The sequence below is a fragment of the Cydia fagiglandana genome, chromosome 11 (genome assembly GCF_963556715.1).
Source record: "Cydia fagiglandana chromosome 11, ilCydFagi1.1, whole genome shotgun sequence".
In the NCBI taxonomy this organism is placed as follows: Eukaryota; Metazoa; Arthropoda; class Insecta; order Lepidoptera; family Tortricidae; genus Cydia; species Cydia fagiglandana.
This window is the reverse complement of record NC_085942.1, coordinates 13,563,259-13,585,859: the sequence shown is the minus strand read 5'-3', so window position 1 is coordinate 13,585,859 and position 22,601 is coordinate 13,563,259. Positions and strand designations below refer to the sequence as shown.

General features: G+C 37.1%; 2 protein-coding genes across 2 annotated transcripts in view; one reads left to right on the top strand and one right to left on the bottom strand.

The window, feature by feature from the left end:
• The window catches only part of LOC134669045 (collagen alpha-1(IX) chain-like), a 218,527-nt gene extending 201,124 nt beyond the window's left edge, over window positions 1–17,403 (top strand). Inside the window, exons 16-28 of the mRNA XM_063526571.1 lie at window positions 196–405; window positions 953–1,096; window positions 1,690–1,788; window positions 5,730–5,961; window positions 6,684–6,764; window positions 12,400–12,503; window positions 13,413–13,505; window positions 13,841–13,984; window positions 14,207–14,337; window positions 14,624–14,803; window positions 15,354–15,497; window positions 15,773–15,853; window positions 16,186–17,403. Coding sequence (XP_063382641.1) covers window positions 196–405; window positions 953–1,096; window positions 1,690–1,788; window positions 5,730–5,961; window positions 6,684–6,764; window positions 12,400–12,503; window positions 13,413–13,505; window positions 13,841–13,984; window positions 14,207–14,337; window positions 14,624–14,803; window positions 15,354–15,497; window positions 15,773–15,853; window positions 16,186–16,291 — 1,749 coding nt within the window. The 3' untranslated portion in view covers window positions 16,292–17,403. The remainder of the gene's footprint in view (window positions 1–195; window positions 406–952; window positions 1,097–1,689; window positions 1,789–5,729; window positions 5,962–6,683; window positions 6,765–12,399; window positions 12,504–13,412; window positions 13,506–13,840; window positions 13,985–14,206; window positions 14,338–14,623; window positions 14,804–15,353; window positions 15,498–15,772; window positions 15,854–16,185) is intronic.
• Window positions 2,216–4,446, bottom strand: LOC134669033 (cytochrome P450 6B5-like). The gene is made up of 2 exons (XM_063526555.1): window positions 2,999–4,446; window positions 2,216–2,389 (listed from the first exon to the last, which is right to left on the bottom strand). The coding sequence occupies exons 1-2, from the start codon at window positions 4,362–4,364 to the stop codon at window positions 2,217–2,219; spliced, it is 1,539 nt and encodes a 512-aa protein (XP_063382625.1). The 5' UTR covers window positions 4,365–4,446; the 3' UTR covers window position 2,216.
• Window positions 17,404–22,601: the final 5,198 nt, after the last annotated feature.

The following is a 22,601-nucleotide window of genomic DNA, read 5'->3' as shown; positions in this document are numbered from 1 at the left end:
TAGATAGATTTGTCAGTGTCAAAACTGATGTTTATTTTTTTGAAGAAACGTCACATTTGACACTGACATATCTCATCTATATCGCTTCTAAATCTATTAATTGACGTATCTTAAAGTTCCAATCGGGCCGTTATTTAAGTTGTGTTCACTTGACTTTCTAATACATATTATAAAATAATGTTTTATTTTATTTAGGGCGAAAAAGGCAGCCAAGGCAATGATGGAGCAGCTGGCTTCCCAGGAAAGGATGGGAAACCCGGTGAACGTGGGGACATCGGACCATCGGGTTTGCCGGGCATAATGGGTCCTCCGGGTGCGCCAGGACTTAAGGGGGAGAGGGGCGAGCGCGGACCACCTGGACCTATCAGCATCACATCTTCTGGATCTGACATAATTACTGTCAAGGTTAGGTCTTTATTTGTATATTTTAAAACAACTAAGATAATATTTTTCTTTTTAAACATTACCTATCTAAATAAATAAGTTACGTTACTGACCATACATTTTTTTCACAATAAAAACCTGTTTAGTTTATTCGCGACGTGAAAGGTTTCGTGTCCTATTTCGCAAATTCGAAAAAATCCGATTGCGATAGGTAACTTCTTTATATTTTGGTTGAATTCATTCTGATACAACCGGTTTGCGTAGACAGTTATTAGAATGTCGATTCTAATAACTGTATACATAAACAAGTTGTTTTGATGACGTTTACTTATGATGGAATCACAAGAGAAAATATACCTACAGCTTCTCTACTAATACCAAAGACAAAACTCGAAGAAACTCGTATATCTAATAAAAGTAACTTAGTCCAACGTTCCGATAGAAGTAAAAATGTTTATTTAATTTTAAATAATAAATATACATATAGGTATTATGTACGTACACTTTTAATCGTAAACTCATGTTTAGTGATTGCCACATTAAATTCCATAAAAATAATTCGTCTTAGGGGGAGAAAGGTGACGCAGGTCCACGTGGGAGAAGAGGCAGACCCGGTGCGAACGGACCTCGCGGCTTGCAAGGAATACAAGGATTGCCCGGCCCCCCGGGAAGACCGGGCGATAAGGGCGACACTGGCTTCCCTGGATGGGTGGTTAGTATTAGTACATTATCATTTCTCTCTTTTGCTGTACCTCGAGTAACAGAAAGATTCATTCTTAAGAACTGAGACGTTGGCAACGACTGTTGCTCGAATGGGTATAAATTTATTCGTTGTCTACTTTTCACCATTTCCACTATTCTGGACATCATCAAGACATCATCAATATCTTTACACGATGTTTTGTATCTGCCACTTAGTTATTTTTTGATTGGAGATGACTTTATATCAACATACTTTTCTATTTCACTCTATTTTTGTAATTTTTCTTGTGTATCTATAAATTTAAAGTTTGTGTTTTTCGTTTCTGCTACTAGGATGGTCAGGTAAATAGTATTAAAAACATTTCGAAAGCTAATCAAATACCGGCGATATATTGCTTTTTTTTTTAATTATGAATGGGCTTGCTCATGGCCACAGACTAGCCGAGGCGTAGACGTGGCCTACGATGGAGCGAGCTCGCCCAGAATGTGCCTGTTCACTCTTGATTTGAAGGTTGCCGGGTTATAAGAACACGGAAATATAGACGCCGGCAAGGAATTCCATTCCTATTGAAGCAAAATATTATTTATTATTGTTTCTTTTAGGGTAGACCTGGGTCTTCTGGAAAACCTGGACTACCGGGCCAAGTAGGACCTAAAGGAGACAAAGGCGAGCCGGGTGAAAGCCTACTGGATATTTCATCGGTAAGTTGTACATTAATATTACTAGTAATGTGTGTAACGTAAAGGGCCTACCACACATTGTAATATGACGCAGCGTGTAGGGTCCGCTGTCCCGTGTCTCGTGCGTTGCATTTTTGTCTTCTCAACCTCAATAATTATTGTAGCAATAGTTAGTGTAGCCGAACCTTTATACCGTCAAATAAAATAGTCTTACTAGTATTATATAGAAAATTGTGTACTTATGAATGAATTTTTGCATAATTAGTTATTTCAATATGCTTATCTTATCGAAAATATATTTTTGTTTTAATTATAAAATGAAATATCTCGAGTTTATCATTTTAAACGTCATAAACCCACATAGTCCAGATTGATTTCCTACACTTCATACATAATTGATGTATTTTGATAAGATAGGGTAAAATCACCGATAATACTTGAAGAATACATTATTTAACCCGCTTCTTCAATTTTACGGGAAGACCCCCAACAAAGCTCTCGGCAACGATCGCAGTGGGTTCCGGCAGTGGGTTCTTGACAGAGCAGGCCGCGGGCTCTACTGAGAACTTGTGTAGAATTGCTGCTACTCCAGCCATAGCTTGCATTTGACCCAGGCGGGCTCCTGAAAGGGATAAAAATAATTCATTTAAAAAATTCCCGCCACTTGAAACTTAATTGTTTGAAGTTTTATCATTATTGATATGCGATAGATGCAAACTCATCAATCTCTGAGGTTGGACAGTAGGAAGAGTTCTAAATCGCTCATATTAGAATCAGACCAAGAAAAGTTTGCAGTGATTTTGATAGCCCACGTAGTGCAAGTGTTATTTATGTATACGTCATAATTTCATAGAAGTTTGACGTTTAAAATAACACTGCGTGGGCTATCAAAATCGATGCAAACTTTTCTTGGTCTTAATTATTTATACTACAAACTTTACTTATCCGTTCGATAAGTTTAGAAAACTCGAAAACATTAAGGTGGTTCGGGGCATTCACATTTTTAAATTAACAAATGTGTGCTTACTAAAAAAGTTAAAAAGAGGAAAAACCTGTGATTGTTTCATTTATATAAGTATCCTTACCTTACTTTCATTTTTATGTTACTGTTTAACTGCAAGTATCTATGTTCTAACAAAACTTTTCATAATTATGCTATTTCGATTACGACTTTTAACTAGCTTAGAAAAGAGGTATCACGAGTATATATTATTAATATTTTAATACATACCAACACATGCCCTTGGTCCTTCTCCAAAGGGCATATAAATATATTTCCTATTCTGTTTATTTTCTGGATTGAATCTTTCAGGGTCGAACTTTTCTGGGTCATCGAAATACTTTTCATCGTTATGAATTGCTTGCGTTGGTATCATTATTTTTACACCTTCATCAATTGTTAGGTCAATCTCTGGTATCGTATATTTAGGAGATGTGCACTCCCTATAAATGAATGCTACAGGAGGATTCATTCTCATGCCCTCATTAAAAGCCATTTCTAAATAGGTCATTTCTTTCACAGCGTCGTATGTTAATTTATTATCATATTTTAGCAGCACTTTATCTATTTCTTCTTGTACTTTCACTTGACAATCAGGATTAAATGCCAATTGATGTAATAGATAACTTGATGCACTGGATGATGTCTCAAATCCTGCGCCAAAGAAAACAAACACTTGTGCCACCATAAGGTCTGTATCTAGTGGCTTATTAATTACTATCGGAGTGCCGTCTTCATTTTTTTTCTCTATCGACTCTCCAACCATATCACCTTGTTCCTTAAGCTCCAGCAATAAATCTATAAAATCGTTTCTGCCTGATGGTTTATAGTTTTTTTCTTTTAAAACGGACGTCACTAAATAACGCATGGATTCTTCGATTTCAGGTGCTAACAATAGAACGTTATTGCATAATTCTGGAAACAAGAACTTACTTGCACCTCTCAGAGCGTCTATTGGCGTTCTCTGGAATATTCTCTTACCAAGTTTTCGAAACTCTGAATTTTCTGAACTCAGCGAATCCATGTTAATTCCAAATCCGCATGCTCCTATGAAATCGGTGGTGTATCTTGCCATGAGTTCTCGCATATCGTAGGAATCCAAATTAGCGACCTCTTCAGCTAGTTGTTGTAATTTTTCTGCTCTTTCAGTAATAAGTGGAAACATCGCCTTTAACTTGCCAGTGCTAAACGCTGGCGTAAACCTTTGACGAAGCAAACGCCACAAATCTCCGTCCAAAAAGAACAAGTTTTTCAGAAGCGGGTCTGTCAACTTTTTGCCAGGATGTAATCCTCTTGCATAAAAGTGCTCGAAGTCATTGCTAACTATCCTTTTAGCAATTTCTGGATCCCTTATAATAAGTTCCGGTGTGGAGCTTCTGTAGTAACCAACGACTTTCTCGTTAGGATACTTCTTGTACATTTCTGTTGCCGCCATGGCTGGACTAGATTGCTGCACAAATTGACGAAAACAATTCCCGACAAATGCATAAGGTTTGTCATGTTTCACGCCCCGAATCTTCCAATAATTGAATGTCCGAGTGCCATATAAATGAAGAGCAATAAAAACTACTATTGTAAGAACTATTATTGTAAACATTTTTATAAGTCACACTTAGGCTGATGAACTTCAAGAACGCGACTACCCAATCCGGAACATTACCTAACACTGACCAACGCGCGATTTAATATGAAAGATAAGTTACGAGTAAATGTTAATAGGGTTCTCTTATTTATCGCCGAAAATGGTATGGCCGATTATCACTTCCCAACTCACGTTTGGCGGATTTTTATTTCGCCGAATTTTCACTTCCCAACTTTTCAAATCTTTTTTTTTCATTTCCCAACCGCACACTTACCAACTAAACGTTTGGTCTGTGTTTTATAATGCCAATTTTCAAAATGCCAACTTTCATGTCGTAGAATGTTTTAGTTGGCATAATATACACTTAGTTGATTATTGTTTACCAATTGTTTCATTTGGTCAGACTGTACTGTACCAAAGGGGGGCCATTTCTGGAACTTAGATTTTTTTTTGAGAAAATGAAAAAAACATAGGGGTTTCAAAACACATAGAATAATTTACAAGATTTTGTTGAAATAATCACTTTTTTCTTAATAATCTTTCCTCTAAAATAAAAAATGGCCGAGATATTTGACCCGAAAGTTGCTGTGTAATTACGTTTTTTGGGTTGTTGAAAAAAAATAACCTCGAAGACTAAGGCGGGAGCAAAGCTCCCGCCTTAGTCTTCTAACCTAACCATATCCGAGTCGGCTCTGCCCAGGAAAGTCTTGCTCGCTCGCTTCGCTCGCTCGCTTCCACTGGCTTCAAATATTAAAATATATGTAGAAGTACATTATAAAAAGTACAACAACTCGGCCATTTTTGATTGTTTGGTATGTATCTTTTTCTTATTTGTAACTTGCCTAATGTATGAAAAGCGAACTGTAGCTCCAACGAAACGTTATTCGTCCAAGAGTTGTTCGACCAAGTGAAAGATTTGACAAATGATAAGTCTCCCAAAAGTTTAAAGGCGTTATAATAATCTGCTTTAGAATAATTCTTCCAATTGAAACGTTGCCATGCAAAAATTTGCTAATCGTTAGTTGTCAAAGTGAAACGTCGGCGAAATGTTGGTTGGCAAATGAAATTCCGCCAAAAATAGTTCTGCGAAAAGGCAGAACACCTGTTAATAGATACATGTAAACAACACTGCCTGTGGCAATTTAAAAATAGGCTAATTCGATATTAGTAGATTATCTAAATATTTAAACCATAGAAAAACAAATGACGATTTGGACGAGAACAGTCTCGTTGAAGAAATCTCACTTTTGACACTTCATAGATCATTTCCATGACAACGGTGGACCTTATTACCACCGATATACAGTAAAGTTAACAGTGTGGGCGATGGTACTTTGGTGCTGCTATTGTCGTAATTCTTAAACATTTCTGTTTACATAGCTCAAAGGTGAAAAAGGTGACCGAGGCTATGACGGCGCTCCAGGCGCCATGGGCCCACCCGGTCCCCCGGGCCCCAGGTCCGACCCAGTCCAATACATTCCCGGGCCTCCTGGCCCTCCAGGACCGCCGGGGCCACCCGGGGTCTCCCTTATCGGACCCAAAGGAGAACCTGGAATGAGCGTTTATGAAGAACACCCCATCCATGGCAATACGAAGTTTTTTGGACGTCCACGTAAGTAAATAAATAAAACTTTATGCATTCTTTAACAGTTTCAAAATACCTATGGTTCCACACTTTAAAAAAATAGTACCTACCTACTTATTTTAAAATTTTATAATATTAAAGTATGAACATAACTAAGAAGCATCAACATTATCAGATTAAATAATAAGTCGGTGACTAAGGGGCCCCTCTATTACCTATTTTAGAAAACATTGATTTATAAATAATTCTATACACTAATTAGGTTATAAATAGCAACCTGGCGACGTAGCACGGTCGCGTTTTTATCCCTTGTCACCATGCCTATCACGTTCTAACAAGTATGTAAGTGCGAAAGTGACACGCATAGTGATAGGCGATAAAAATGGAACCATGCTGCGCCCGCAGATATCGTAAATATTGTCATTCGAGCGTAGGATTATCCATTTTATACCAAAAATGACATACATCGTTTTGGAAAAGAGCTGATACTCTTCAAACTGTTGGATCGATTTCTATCGAGCATAATAGCTACCGCCGCCGGGAAAACCGGTTTCGCGTTAAAAAATGCATCGAAATCGCTCCATCCGTTGGAGAGCTACGACGCCACAGACAGACAGACATTGGCGAAAAATTTATAATACCCCTCTTTTTGCTTCAAATTGTTCCGTAATGGGTAAAGACATACTTACAATATTATAGTAATATTTATGTTACTAATAATTTATTGACAACATTCATGCTGCTCTCAGCGGTTAAAGCTAGCGCTCTTGATGAACTTAAGGCTTTAAGGGAGTTGAAAGACCTCAAGGAGAAAGATCGGCACAAAGATGGTAAGTAATTAATAAACTAAGTAATTAGTTCAATAAGTAGAAAGTATTAAGTGAAATTAATTTCAAGAGGTCGCTCAGAGTATTGAACTTACAAATTCTATTGAACTTCCATTTCGTAATGGTAATTAAAAATTTCGTGATCTAGAAGTAAACATTGTTCGGGGATACTGTAAAGGGTATATTTGTGATTTGGCCTAATAAAGTAGCAGGATAAGCCTTTAAAAACTTGGCATGAACAATTGGGTAGGTAAAGTTTTTTGAAGATAGGCAAATTATATTTTTTCCCGATAGTATTCATTATAGCGATCACGGAAATGCAGCTCTTTTATTTTTATATCATTTTATTGATTAAATATAATTTTTTAAATGATCGATATGACGTTTGTGAGGTGAAATGGCAGATTCGAGTAATTAATTCCTTTGCGCGTAGTAAATGGGACGAGATAGAAAAAAAATCGATGTCAACTGTCAGTGTCATTCTTGGAAAATGACTTGCAAATAATTGGAAAATAATGGTCGGACGAAACATTTGTGTTTTCTTGTAATTGGATGTCGGTGTGATTTCTAGAATAAGTATTTTTAACGTCCCTGGCACGATCAACACGGATATTTTGATAATGATAACGATTGCTTTCGACTACTTGGCACTGCTTCTTGGAGAACATTTTCATTAACGCCTTCACCACGACTCTTGGACTGCTACACGAGTCATTTTGGATCTCAGTATCAACACAATAGATGGAGACGATCCCGGAAACGTTCGAATGGAAATAGAATATTACAGAGATGAACTCAAAGTGCGTCGTACCGTCTTGTAGGAAGTACAAACGTTACTTTCCAAATTCAGCGTATTTGAGCACACCGAAGTCTTTAACAGCGATGCGGTGCCAAGCTTTGAAGATATATTGGCCAAAATGGTAACTTATACGTTTGTGAGGACTATATAAACGTGATTGTTGTATTATACATACATAATGATTAAGATTGTAATAGTCTTATAACTAGGTCGTTATTGGCTATTATATATGGGCTCGGCAAGGTGTTCACAATATCTGAACACGCACGCCCTGATAATAGAGGCGTGTTCAGATATGATGGCGACTGTACTTTAGAAAACTTATAATATAAATCCAAAATAATATAATATAAATCCAGTAAATTTCGTTTCGTTTTATTTTATAAATCCACAAATTATTATCCTGAAGCATTATCATTACAACAGTATACAGGGTGATCAATCTAAATAGGTCAGTATGGAGAAGTCAGAAACTATAAGAGATAGCGAAATCTGTTCTTAGGAACCATGGCTCCGATTTTAGATTTAATAATAATGGCATTCAATTTTTTTAAAAATCTATCATACATAACCGGGATTCGAACATGGTCAATATTCTTGTTGTTTGTTTGTATGGAAACTTTTAAACGATGCGTGATAGGTGGGGGGTGCTCGACCAAATATCATAGAGGGCCCCGAGACAAAACAAAGTACATTAAAAAAAATCAAAATGGCCGACTTTTTTTTTAATTTTTTCAAGTTGGTCCGAGCGTGCTGAGAATTGGCATGCGGCGAGCCTGAAGGCCCAATATTACAATGTCGAAAAAATATTTTTGGAAAAATCCAAAATGGCGGCGGACACGGGCAAAGACAAATTTCCAAGTAGGTTAAGCGAGCCTGAAGGGCGAGCTTCAGGCCGGGAGGCCGAAGGCCGACCCCGGTGGAGGGCCGAAGGCCCGAAGCCTCCACCCCGACGCCCAAAAAGCGACTCCCAATAGGAAAAGTGTTGGGTCGTGTTTAAGCTCCAACTTCCCCCTCTCGTGTGACGCTTCGGGCCTTCGGCCTTACGCAGAGCTCGGCCTTCGGTCTTCGCAAGCCTCGACGCTTCGCCGTGGGGCATTCGGCCCGCCGGCTTCGATCATCAAGACAGTTGACTTGGTAGAACGCTTGGAAGCACCGAATTCACGCAGTTCGGCCTTCGGCCTCGCGTTTTGGGAGTCGGGGTGGAGGCTCAGGGCATTCGGCCTTCCACCGGGGTCGGCCTTCGGCCTCCCGGCATGAAGGTCGCCCTTCGGGCTCGCTTAACCTACTTGAAAATTTTACTTTGCCCGTGTCCGCCGCCATTTTGAATTTTTCCAAAAATATTTTATTGGCATTGTAATCTTGGGCCCCCAGGCTCGCCGCATGCCGAATCTCAGCGCGCTCGGACCAACTTGAAAAAATTAAAAAAATGTCGGCCATTTTGATTTTTTTAAATGTACTTTGTTTTGTCTCGGGGCCCTCTATGATATTTGGTCGAGCACCCCCCACCTATCACGCATCGTTTAAAAGTTGCCATACAAACAAACAACAAGAATATTGACCATGTTCGAATCCCGGTTATGTATGATAGATTTAAAAAAAAATTGAATGCCATTATTATTAAATCTAAAATCGAAGCCATGGTTCCTAAGAACAGATTTTGCTATCTCTCATAGTTTCTGACTTCTCCATACTGACCCATTTGGATTGATCACCCTGTATAGAATCACGCTGTGTGGCGTGCCCTTGAAGAGAGTTGAGAGGTTCAAATATGGTCAATATGGATAAGTATGTCTGTAGGGTAAATGTGCTTCACGTTGGGGCCTGTTTACATATTGATTAGTGTTGATTGCGGGTTTAATGCATTTGCCACTATACACAAGTAGCAAGTGTATCAACTCGCAAAAATACTACATTTTTGCTTCCATTGAGGTATACATAGTAAGCACTATTCTCTAAAGCGTATTTAATAGGGGTAAAGTGACGCGAATACAATTAAAAAAACAACGCATATTCTTAGTTTATATTAAATGTAGATGGCTTTTTAGTTTTCACTTGGTCACAGAAATACGCTAAAAACCACTTTCAGAGTAGGTGTTTCTTGCGTTTTGGCTGTCCTTCTTGTGTCCTTCCACAGCATGAGCATGTCGTAAGTCCTGTTGTATTTGTCCCTGGACTTAGCAGGAAGCTAGTCATTCATTATTAAGTTTGCTTCTGCTTTCAAATGAGGCGGTGTGCCGTCTATTCCATGTTGTTTTCGTCACTTGAACGCAGCGCGCAGCGCCCTTTCGCGGTGCTAAAGCGGTATCCAGACGCGACTGATCAAATCGGTCGATTTGATCAGAAATGAAATTGGCGTCAATCTCCGATTTTAGATTTATGGTGATATTAGAGCCCTTTAAATTGTAAAAATGCCCCATAACGAAAATACGTGTTCTTCAAATTGCGTCGCAAATTGGTGTTCTTGCGTCCGCACCTCATTTTATCGTTAATATCGGTTATTATCGGCAGTTGAATTCGGCGAGCCAAATTGGCGTTTGCGTCCGCACGTCCCGATTCGATCGGGCAATTTAATCAGATTGGCGAAAAATTGACTAATCTGGATACGCCTTAAGCAACGTCGAGTTCACGATAATTTTAAATATAATAATAATAGATTTTTAGCATAAGTTGCATTTCATAAAACTTAACTCAAATCATTTGTACATTATCAAGTCAAAGATAAAGACATGTTGATTTTAAAATTTTAATAAGTATAGACTATAACATTGTCATGATCTTGTAACATTGTTAAAATAAGAGAGTCTCCCATTTTCATTTTATTGCATTTTTTATAAAATGTCTTTAGTTTCTCGGGATATCTTGGTCCTAATTCGATTGCTCTTTTTATCTATGGAAATAATTATATCCTTCACATTCACAGGATGCTCGAGGCTTAGCCCAATAATACTGCACGGAAGTATGTGATGGCTCAATGGTTCTACTTAGCCATCAGTATAATACCGCCAATGAGAGTTTACATCCACCTGAAAATAAGAACAACATTCATAAAATGAGGATAACCACACAAAACTAAACTCAGATGGCTGAAATTGTTAGAAAAAATTAGACCGATTTCTTGTTTACGAACTTAACAGCTCATGGCAATCTAATAATAAAAATCAAAAAACTAGAAGTGAAGAGAGTTTTATGTACCTATGTATTTCACGGATACGTACTCCATTGCTCCTCTAATTCAGCGGCATTGTTCTTATCACTGTTATGATAATAATTTCAAATTTGTAGAATCTGCTCGCAATCTCGCATGAACTCGCTTATTTTTATTTTTTCTTGCAAAACTCAGTCCAAGGGTCAGCGCAGGGGTCGTCGTGTAGGGGTGGGGAAGAAAACGTTGTCCAATATGCAGTGCCAAGTTGTCGAAAGTAAATTCAATCTTTGTCCAAATACGCGCAGATGTCGTGGGGAATCAGAAGTCCGTGGGTCGTACTGAGGTCGTCGAAAATCTCAATGATAACATTAATAGCATTTCGCAAGGTAACAGAAAATGAGGCTTGTCCGTTATTTTTCGGCAATGACAGCTAAGTGACACTGACAGTTGACATCGGTTTTTTTCTATCTCGCCCCATTTACTACGCGCAAAGGAATTACTCGGATCTGCCATTCCACCTCACAAACGTCATATCGATCATTTAAAAAATTATATTTAATCAATAAAATGAAATAAAAATGAAAGAGCTGCATTTCCGTGATCGCTATAATGAATACTACCGGAAAAAAATATAATTTGCCTATCTTCAAAAAACTTTACCTACCCAATTGAACATAGAGCAAGTAAAAGTTTTAGAAAATTTTAGGTTTGTGTAACTCTTTAATTGTTCGGAGGCGTTCGACTCACAGCTGCTCACTAGAGTCTTCTTTGAACTTTTTAGACCTCACGAATCAAAATATCTCGTTCACTAAATATAAACAAGGCAATAAGTGCGAAACGTACGTACAAGTATGTATTTATAATTAATTATACCAAGGAGTGCTAATTGTAATAACAACCTTTGGAATTTGTTAACTTTTACATAAAAGTCTATTTTTAGGGTTCCGTACCCAAAGGGTAAAACGGGACCCTATTACTAAGACTCTGCTGTCCGTCCGTCCGTCACCAGGCTGTATCTCCCGAACCGTTATAGCTAGACAGTTGAAATTTTCATAGATGATGTATTACTGTTGCCGCTATAACAACATATACTAAAAACAGAATAAAATAAAGATTTAAGTGAGGCTCCCATACAACAAACGTGATTTTTGACCGAAGCTAAGCAACGTCGGGCGGGGTCAGTACTTGGATGGGTGACCTTTTTTTTTGCCTTTTTTTGCATTATGGTACGGAATCCTTCGTGCGCGAGTCCGACTCGCACTTGCCCGGTTTTTTTATTCGGTAGACTAAAATGAAATTTCATAGTATGAAATGTTATTTTATATTCATACTATGAAATGTCATTTTAGTCTACCGAATAAAATATACTCTTAAATCCTCTGTTTTTATTAAGGGTTTCTTTTCCTTAAAAAGGGTCTGTCTCCACCTACTAAATAAGAGGCACTAGCGTTTAGATCTTTTTTTTGATCAAGTAACGTACATAACGTTAACATCAGATATAATAAATTCATCCACATAGTACGAATATAAAAGACAAAAACTTTCGATGTCTAAAAATACAATTGTAGAAACGCTTAGAATGCTAGTATTGTCAAGTCTGCGTGTTATGCAAGACCAATAAGATTTACTTATACTAAAGCACTTTAGAATTGAAATAAATGTGTATCAGAATTATTTATTGTTTTTCTTAGCTCAACCCGTGTATGGTGCCAGCAGTCAAAGGACAGAAGAGGCCAGTACAGGTCAAACTGTGCCCGGTGCAGCGGTTTTCCATACTACAGAAGAAATGTTAAGGGTATTTAATATATATTCATATTAATTCATAAAGTAATATTATTACTTTAAACATTAATGATGTTATTTATAGACGTTTGTCTCTATCCATCATTTTGTCATCTCTGTTTGTTAGAAAGAGACTACAGAGGTTTGTAAGAGGTTCCTAAGTTGTAGAATAAAGAGGATAGAATACATTAATACAGCCGACTGCTGATGAAATTACTTACCTTTTTTTATAAAACTATCCGGGATTAAGTAACCGACAACAAGGACGCAGCAATACAAAGAAGTGAGATGAAGATATCTCCATTGCATCTCACGTTGGTAGTGCGGCGTCACTCTCATTTGTGATTATAATAACAGCTTATGAATTGGATATGGATTAGTTATGGATATTTTATAGTTGTTGTATTAAAAAAAATGTTACGAGTATTATGCCTGTCGCAACTTAAAAAATGTTGTTGAACTGATAAGCTCTAAGAAGTTTGATAAAACGGACGATAAGTAGCGATTGGAAAAATTAAAACAAATGGAAGAAGATTATTAGTACCTACCTATCTAAATCGATAACATACCTATATACCAATAAAGTCAATACTAATTAATCGCTAGATATATTCAAGATAATGTTTGCAGCCTAATCTTTGTTTTCAATAATATATGACAAGTTAATGATGATAATTTATTCGGAATGAAGTCCGACCCCCATTTCATTTAAGCGTTATACTGATCCCTGAATCTCATCTCTGTTGATCCTTGGCTGAAACGCACCATAAAATAATGGCGCCCCTTCTTTAAGTTTTACAGTGGGGCTCTATTAAAAGGAACTAGATATGTTTTGGATTTCGCTTTTTGTGTAGGATAAGGGTGAAGAATAGAAATATTATTCCTTGGATCCTTGGATAGAATATTTTGTTTTTTAATACAGTTAGCATCAGCCAGTCCCGTGGGCGCTCTGGCATACGTCACAGAAGAACAAGCTCTGTTCGTCAAAGTGAACTCCGGTTGGCAGTACGTGCTTGTAAGTATTTTTTTACAATACGAAACAAAACTCTTTCAAAAGGTTAAAAACAGGGAAATTTGTACATTCTTTTTGAGTTTTCTATTCAAATATTCAAATATGCTTAATGCACTTGAACTAAATAATTTTAAACCGGTGCACATATCCTGTAAGACCGACGACTCAACGGCACCCAGCGCGGCGAGCGGCAATTCAAGGTCTTTCATACTTTGCGCTCGACCAAATACCTCTATGCATGAACGGCCTTGATTTGCCACTCGCCTCGCCGCCAGTCGCTTGTGTCCAGTCCACGGCCTAATAGTATGTGTAATGAACCGCGTTTGATTATGTTCTAGCTCGGCTCTCTCGTAACGCAGTCACCGCAGGCCCCAGCGACGGCTACGCCCGCGCCTCTGCCAATGCCAGCCGCTAGCTTGGTTCATGAAGCGCCACTGTCAAACTCGATACACAGTCCATCTGACGTACCTGATGGACCAAGAGTAAGTACCTATTTCGATCATTGCGTAGCTTTCGCACCTTTGTCAATGCTGCCGGCTAATCTGGTCCATGAAGCGCCATTGTTAGACACTTAGTCCAGTCCATCTGATGTACCTGATGGGATGATGATACAGCGATTTTTGGTTGAATTCTTCGCCCTTCCCCGTATAGAATACAATTTCGTGATATAATTATTCAATTATAATTGTTCGGGATGTCCTTAGCTCCGGATGGCAGCTTTGAGTGATCCAATGTCTGGGAACATGCACGGTGTCCGTCGAGCAGACTACGCGTGCTACAGGCAGGCGAGGCGCGCCGGGCTCAGAGGCACCTTCAGAGCATTCCTCACTAGCAGGTACGAGGACGTGTCCGTGAGTCGAGTAAACCACATCTCTTGCTATGCGCTCCGGTCTTTATAGACGGATGAACGTATACTGACGCATAAATTATATTTGTTATTGTTGCTGATCTTAAGCACCCCAGAGGTGCAAAGAGCTATCACAAGCTGGTTCCATGTGCTTTCCTATCTTCAGCGATCCTTTTCGCCTCAGTCCACTTCAGTCTTTAGCTATGTACATCAATAATGTTCTTATACACCAATTTGTATTTTACCAAGGTCTCACAACTTTATTTACCAACAGATCAACAAACTTAGACGCTACAGTCCGCTTCGCTGACCACCATCTGCCAGTGGTGAACACCCATGGTGACGTCATCTTCAAATCCTTTGCCAGCATCTTTGACGGAAACGGTGGCATCATGGCCGGCGCTTCCAGGATATATAGCTTCGATGGAAAGAATCTGATGACAGATCCACATTGGTAAATAAATACTAATGGAGAAATAAGAATTCTTTCACGTCGTATTTTAGGTAAAGAAACTAAAATTTACGCGGATTTTCTGTGTCTGCAAACTCGTCGCCCTATTCCCTCCAACAAATAGTAAAGTTATGGGATATCCCCACTATTTATTCTAAATTCACGTCTTCTTTCATCTCTTCCAAATAAATAGAACTGATCACTTTATTGTGATCCTAATATATCTTTTATAGATATGGGCCACTAGTTGCCTGAATATAAAGACTTTCATTCAATTATTCATAATCTTTTGTTATATTACTTATATGATTGCGATTGCTACCTGATTGATAGCTGATATGAATGTTGCCGGAATCTAGTTGGATGTCAATAGCAAAAGTTAGTCAATCTATTTTCACTTAAAAATTTGAAAAAAATCACCCAAGTGCGATTCTAATGGGATTGGAATTTGAACACCAGTCCATTCCGGTCTGTTTTTTTTTGGTTGATATAATGCTTATCCCTTTGGTGGGACGCGTAGAGAAAAAAAAATGCTAATCCGTAACAATTTCAGGCCTCACAAGATAATCTGGCACGGCTCACACGCGAGCGGCGAAAGAGCGTTGGACGCGTTCTGCGACGAGTGGACCTCCCATGACCCGCATAGGTCCGGCTTGGCTGCCTCTTTGTATTCCCATAAGCTGTTGTCTCAAGAGAGGTAAGTGAAAACTCAAAACAGAAAAACGGTTACAGTTATGAAATTCACAATTCTGTAAAGTGAATAGAAATACAGACTTTATTGGTAAATATAAACATAGTACATTTTACACGTCACAAACTTAAAACTATTGAGTATTTAATTAAGTAAACCGGGAAATTTCGTACTATCGGCGATATTATAAACTATTTAAAAATTAAAACCTGCCATGCCAATTACTATGCTAATTTTCTTTTCTACCCATGCATCATTTATATTTGTTCTGTTTATTTCAGGTACTCGTGTAATAACCACTTCATAGTCCTTTGCGTAGAAGTGTCATCGAAAACCATACGTAATAAAAGAGAAACGCCAAGGTAAATTAACTGTTGATAAGTTAAAACATAATATTAACCAAAAACTTCAGATGTATCTATTGCTACTGCTTATGCGATGAACTCCTGTAAAAAAAATCTCGCATACGAGATATAATAAAAGATTTTTGCTTCAGTTGGTTGAAGGGATTATAAAAAAATTAACGAAATTGCCAAACGCGATATTTTGCGAAACGCGCAACATTTGCAGTTGCGTCTTAATTCGAACACTCATTTAAAAATAACAAGTGACTATCTAAAACTTATCGACATCATTTTTACAATTAAAATTGTAAGTTAGCAACATTTATATCTAACATGTATTGTGTTTGCAGGTTCAATATGACCGATCTACTAGACGACGAAGATTACCTCTACAACGCCGAAGAATACCAGCAGCTGCTGGACGAAATATTTGCTCAACCTTTCAGAGAAAACTAGGCTGCATTTATCCTTTCACACCTAGATGTTGCCTGTACTTTCAGGCCAAACTGTACCCTCCGGTCCGGACGTAAAGCAGATTTTACAACGAAGAGATGTCTAAGGGTATATGAAATGTAATTTTAAATGAGATTATTCGAATCAAGTGGTCAAACTTGGTGATCGTACGAGATTCCTATTAAATTAAGCTTATCATGCGCATTGCTATCATATTTATACGTAAGCGTAATTTATCGACACATTGTTAGTGTTATTGCTGTCTGTACATCCGTTTTTTATACTTATATAGTGTAGGTATATTCGTAAGTATAACGTACAAGCGTATCATGCTTTTGATCTTTTCAGGCTTTGTTTTGTGACAAAACTTTACCAAAAGTCAATCGAATTGCAATATCTCTTTGTTAATTTAATCTATATATCTAGGTATGGTTTTTCATAAGGAATCAGCCACATGGCACATCAATGACGTGTCGTTTACGCAGCATAATGTAGGTATGAAAAAAACGCAAAGTTGTTCCTTAATATTGTATAGAAAAACATGTGAAATTGAAAATCTAAGAAAACAATGCAATTAAATAAGCAATATGACATCAAACTATAATTTTTGCATTAGAGAATAAGACTGTAAATACTTTATATTATTTTACTACTAAGTATTTTTTCTCTACAATAAAATTACGTCCAAGGTATTATATTATGTGTAATAATTGATCAAATATGATTTTAAAGATAGTTACATAAATGATTATTTAAAATCCAAAGATTGCGTTTTATATATTTTTTAATATTTCGTTAAATTTGAAGGTATTGCCATAATATTTTAGCGACTAATGAATGATTGTAAACTTGTCTAATTTTTACAATGGAACCCCGCAACTAGTTTAAAGTCTAGGTACCTAAGTCCACATCAGTGTACCTTCATGTTTGTCATGTTCATTTTCAAAATGATTTTGCTTCAATTGCCTTCTATTTTATAGACGACGACGCAAGCAATTTATTTAGCGTTTTATTCGAGGAAGGATATTCTTTTTGAACATTTGTGGGGACTTACGGCCCTATTCGAACTTTAAGATACGTCAGCTAATAGATCTTGAAACGATATGGATTAGATATGTCAGTGTCAAAAGTGACGTATTTGTTTGAAGAAACGTCACATTTTGACACTGACATATCTAATCCATATCGTTTCAAGATCTATTAGCTGACGTATCTTAAAGTTCGAATAGGGCCGCTAGCCAACATAGATAATGTTGCGAAATCATAGCATTTTGTCCATGTAATCGTAAAAATTTAGTGCCATGTCATTAATAAAAGCTTGAGTAGCTTTTAAAATAAAAAGACGTACAACGTTAAGTCACGCCTGTAATTTAATATCGTACCAATTAAATGAAATAATATTTTAGTTAAATGTATAAGTAAATTATTAGTTATTAGTAGGAGCAAAAATAAAAAGGTACCAGTTTATTATTCAAGATAATGATAATTATATTAGGTATTAATTCTAATGATAGATATAATTTACTAGTCGAAATATTCAGTACGTGTTTTTATTATTGTATATAACTGTGAATTAATTATAATTACTTAAAATAATTTATGCTAATGTTAGATTAGTACATAGGACAATATTTATTCAAATTGGTATTTCGTAGTTGGTTGTTAGGCAACAATGAGGAATTTTTTAATTAAATTTTTTACTATTTGCCAGTATTGGACTTTATACCTGGTCTAATAAAGATTAAGATATTTCAATATCGAAATATCAAATGAGCTCCATCGCGCTCTTGCATATATCGAGTTACAGTTGTTATTGTGTTAGGTAATGATAAATATGTCCATATTAGTGCATATTCGTTTTAGCTTGTCTTTCTTAAACACAATGCCTACCCTGCAACGCAATTTTAGGGTATAACGCTTGAAGTAAGAATTTAAAACAAGATAATAGCACAGTGTGGACAGATCTTAAAAACCTTTTCAATATGGATTAAATAAAATGAAACAAAAGAGGCATGAATGAACCAATAATGCGATACGGACATAAAACGCCTATATTATTTTACCGAGCAAAATTGCATTTCGTTGTAGTTTAATTGTTTACTTTTTACATACCAAAAGCATTTACTTTGTAATTTTAAATAATGCTGGCAGTGTGCGCTTTTATTGAGCAGAAGTTTTATATAAGTAATATATAAACGACTGCATGTATACAAATAGCTATAAGTCAAATAAATGTTTTCACTACCGTACTAAAGGACTTTTATTACCTAATCGATTTATCTAAGTAGGTACCTACATGTCGGAAAAGGTTAGTTACGAGTAGCAGTCCTAGGTCCTAGCAAATTCCTTTATCAGATATCCTATTTAAAAAAAAAACAGCCAAGAGTATCGGCGGGCCATGCTTACTCGTGATCTTACTAAAAAGGTAAAACTTCCTAACTCCATATTTTTTGAGATGAAATTGTAAGCTAAGCTACTAAGTTTGTTCATAAATTTACTTACGTGTAAAATGTTACAAGTAGTACTTTCTTAAACTATGTACAGTTAGCCTGCAGGTATCGTTGACGGTTCCTGCATTCAAACTTCTACCCCTGTATTTTTTCTTTGCCTATGCCATGAATAATATAGATTATACATGGTATGGGCAAAAAAAATTGACAGTCTGATAGTGGTCTTAGGTTTTCTGCTCGCCCCAGTATCAAAGCCTTTGTGAGGTTGATTTGTGCCTCACTTGCCTCACCGCACCTCACCGCCTCGTACCTGTGGCTGGCAGGTTAATTGATTCCTAGCTCGGACTCCTTATTCTGACAGATACAAGTCTAAAAGGGCTTTACTCCATTGAATTCTGTTTACACATAAGCATTTAATAGGAACGATCTAGAATCGTATTCTAGAACTGACAGGTTATTACTAAAGTCTGCTCCTCTTTTCATTCAAATTCTAATAGTTAGCAAGAATCTAAGGTATTTATCAAATCCTATTCTATTTTAAGCGTATACTCTGCCAATATATTAAATTCTTGCTCTTAAATATTTTGAGTAATTAGGCCTATAACATTTAAAAATATTGCCTACTTCTAACAAAATAATGTCAATTTTGATACCTAAACTCGTAGGTACCTACTACGAGTACTTACACTTACATTTACACTGACAGGTTTTCTGCGATTTGTCCACATTAGCCTTAAACGAACCCGGGACCCTTTCTCTCAACCCACCTGTATGTTTTATTTTAAACATTTCCTTGCAGCACGTACCTGGTATCAAACTACGAACTCTTATTAGGCTATAAAAAGGCTCCGATTTTATTAGCCTTTATCTAGATCTCGATAAATCCGACAAAGCATTTCAGCGCGCTCTGGGGAGCAGTAATCCTCGGCTAAACTTACGAGCGGGAGTAACAAAGCCAGGTATAACAAAGTAAACTTGTTTTAAAGTCATGACTGATTGGTGCACTAAATCAGTTTAAGAATTCGATTTACAATGAAGAAAAACCGGGCAAGTGTGAGTCGGACTCGCGCACGAAGGGTTCCGTACCATAATGCAAAAAAAAAACAAAAAAAAAGCAAAAAAAAAACGGTCACTCATCCAAGTACTGACCACTCCCGACGTTGCTTAACTTTGGTCAAAAATCACGTTTGTTGTATGGGAGCCCCATTTAAATCTTTATTTTATTCTGTTTTTAGTATTTGTTGTTATAGCGGCAGCAGAAATACATCATCTGTGAAAATTTCAACTGTCTAGCTATCACGGTTCGTGAGTGTATCTCACCTGGTGACAGACGGACGGACGGACGGACGGACAGCGAAGTCTTAGTAATAGGGTCCCGTTTTACCCTTTGGGTACGGAACCCTAAAAAGGAAGAAATAATTAATTCCATAATTTAATTTTATAAATATGTTAGACTCTCTATTAGATGTCTAAAAGATATCTAATAGAGTTAGACCAAGCTAAGGTGGTAGCGATTTCGATAGCCCACACAGTCCAAGTGTTATGTCTATAGAAGTATGAGGTTTAAAATAGCACTTGCACAGTCTGGGCTATCAAAATCGCTAACAACTTAGCTTGGAAGTTGGACCTTGATAGCCCAGACCATGCACGTGTTATTTTAAACGTAATACTTCTATGAAATCATGATGTTTAAATAACACTTGCACTGTTTATTATTATGAAATTATTCAACCATCAAGTAAAAAACAATTTTAGCATTCTTTATCCTTATTTGAATCATCAAAGCGACTTTCTCTACGTTTGATCAAATCGTGATTGTTGCAACAAATTACAAGTGAAATAAACTTTAATACACTCAAGTTATGGTCGGTGTCGGAACAATGAAACTTTGTTTACCATTGTAAACATAAAGTGGACTCCTTTGTTCTCTTTGCGATGTTCTGAAATTTTAAACAAATATAAATAAACGTTTACAAGTAAAGCTTTTTAAGTTAAATCATGAGCTTTATTATCATTGCTTTATAACAGCCACTTTGGGGAATTCAGCTTAAGGATGAATCGCGCTAGACCGGGCCGTGCCCGGGCAGAAGCGTCCGACATGTAGTTTTCTATGACAACTGGTCGGCGATCACGTGGTATTTTCTATAGAAAACGAAGCGCCGGAAGCTCCCGCCCAGTCCCGGTCCGGTCTAGCGTGAGTCATCCTTTATACCGACCAGACGACATTAAATATTATAATTACATTTACATTTACAGTATGATCTTGTATGATCTTAGTTCTACATTTGCAGAAAGGTCAAACTAAAATTCTTGACGTATATAGGTATGTGACACATATATAGGCATATTTTGCTTTGGCTTTTAAGTAAATACTGTTGGTAGGTACCCTTATTAAGAAGCATAGGTACAGAAAGGACTCGATGTAAGGTGATGGTACTTAACTGGTCCTCGACGCGGTCCCAGTACATGTCATCTTGAAACTTAAGTTATTGAGAATAGAGGCGACATCAGGGTGTCATTATTGGGCATTAGCATGCTGACCACTAGTAGACACATTAAAGTGTCATCTATGGAACTTGCAAACAAACCGCCATATTGAAATTGTCTCTGAATGATGAATTTACTAGTGACTTTTGTTTACATATTAGTTAGTAAGTTCCATAGAATAACATTTTACAAAAGTATGCTATGGTTATTTATAGTTATATTTCATACGACATACTGCCGTATTCGAACTTCAACATATTCACAAAAGACGACACGTACTAGATACGTTATAGTTTAGATATCAACTAGTTCCCTTTTGCAGCGCAATTCGGGCAACCAATGTCACTTTTACGTTAGATAGAGTAAGATATCTAATTAGATGTGAATTGAATCTCTAAATCATATCCTGTGTAAATCGTTCAAGAGTATCTCCAGAATCGCGCAAATGTCAAATTTGACAGATCTTAAACATATCGTTATCGTATCATGGTGATGTCTAAAAGATATCTAATAGATGTCTATTTCAAAATCCGAATCGGGCCCTTACTTCACAGCAGTTTCAATTACCTACACACTAAGTTCTTTTTACAAGGTAAAGAGCTGGAGCTGAGCTCAGGTGTTTATCGCCAAGCAGTCCGACCTCTACTCGTACCAATCGAACAGAAAAGTTTTCATATTAAAGTAAGAGACGACTTTGCCGGCGAAAAAGGAATTTTATTCCTCGTTGCAACGTTGCTGAGTCCATTAAAAAGTAAAATTTGATTGCGTCTGTGAAACCAGAGACTTAATAAAAAGTTATCAGAGGAGATGAATGGGTAGTATAGTAACGTAAGATAATGACAGTTAAAAAGGGGAGACCGGTTTATAGTACATCCGACAATAAAACAAGAATTTTACTTTATATTTCAGAGTTAGGTACATATACCTAACTAATTGCATGAAATAAGTTTACTGAAATAAATACTTTATTACTTAACAATATTAAGAACATAAATTTATTCATAAACATTATTGGTAGGTACATTCAATGTCAATCTTAAAATCTAGTTAACAATTTACTAAAGGATGTCAAAGATTACAATACAATACAATACAATTCAATGCAAATCCAAAAATCACTAATATCTTAACCTAAACTAACAACTAATAAAACTATTCACAAAATTCGTTCCGAGTCCCTCCAGATGCAAAGGAGCCCATCACGCTCGCCGCGTTGCCACGTTGAACCGCGATGGACAACCTTTGCATAAGGAACGACCCGGAGCGGGGGTCATGACCACCCTCCCTCAAATGCCTGCCCACTTCCCCAATGAAAGACTTGGCCTCGGCACACCAACAGCCGGCGGTTTCCACGGCAAACCAACAACAACAATATT

Coding starts and splice junctions, on each gene's coding strand:
- LOC134669033 (XM_063526555.1), bottom strand. CDS start 4,364: ATGTTTACAATAATAGTTCTTACAATAGTAGTTTTTATTGCTCTTCAT. Junction 2,390..2,998: donor AGGACCAAGGGCATGTGTTG/GTATGTATTAAA, acceptor TATCCCTTTCAG/GAGCCCGCCTGGGTCAAATG.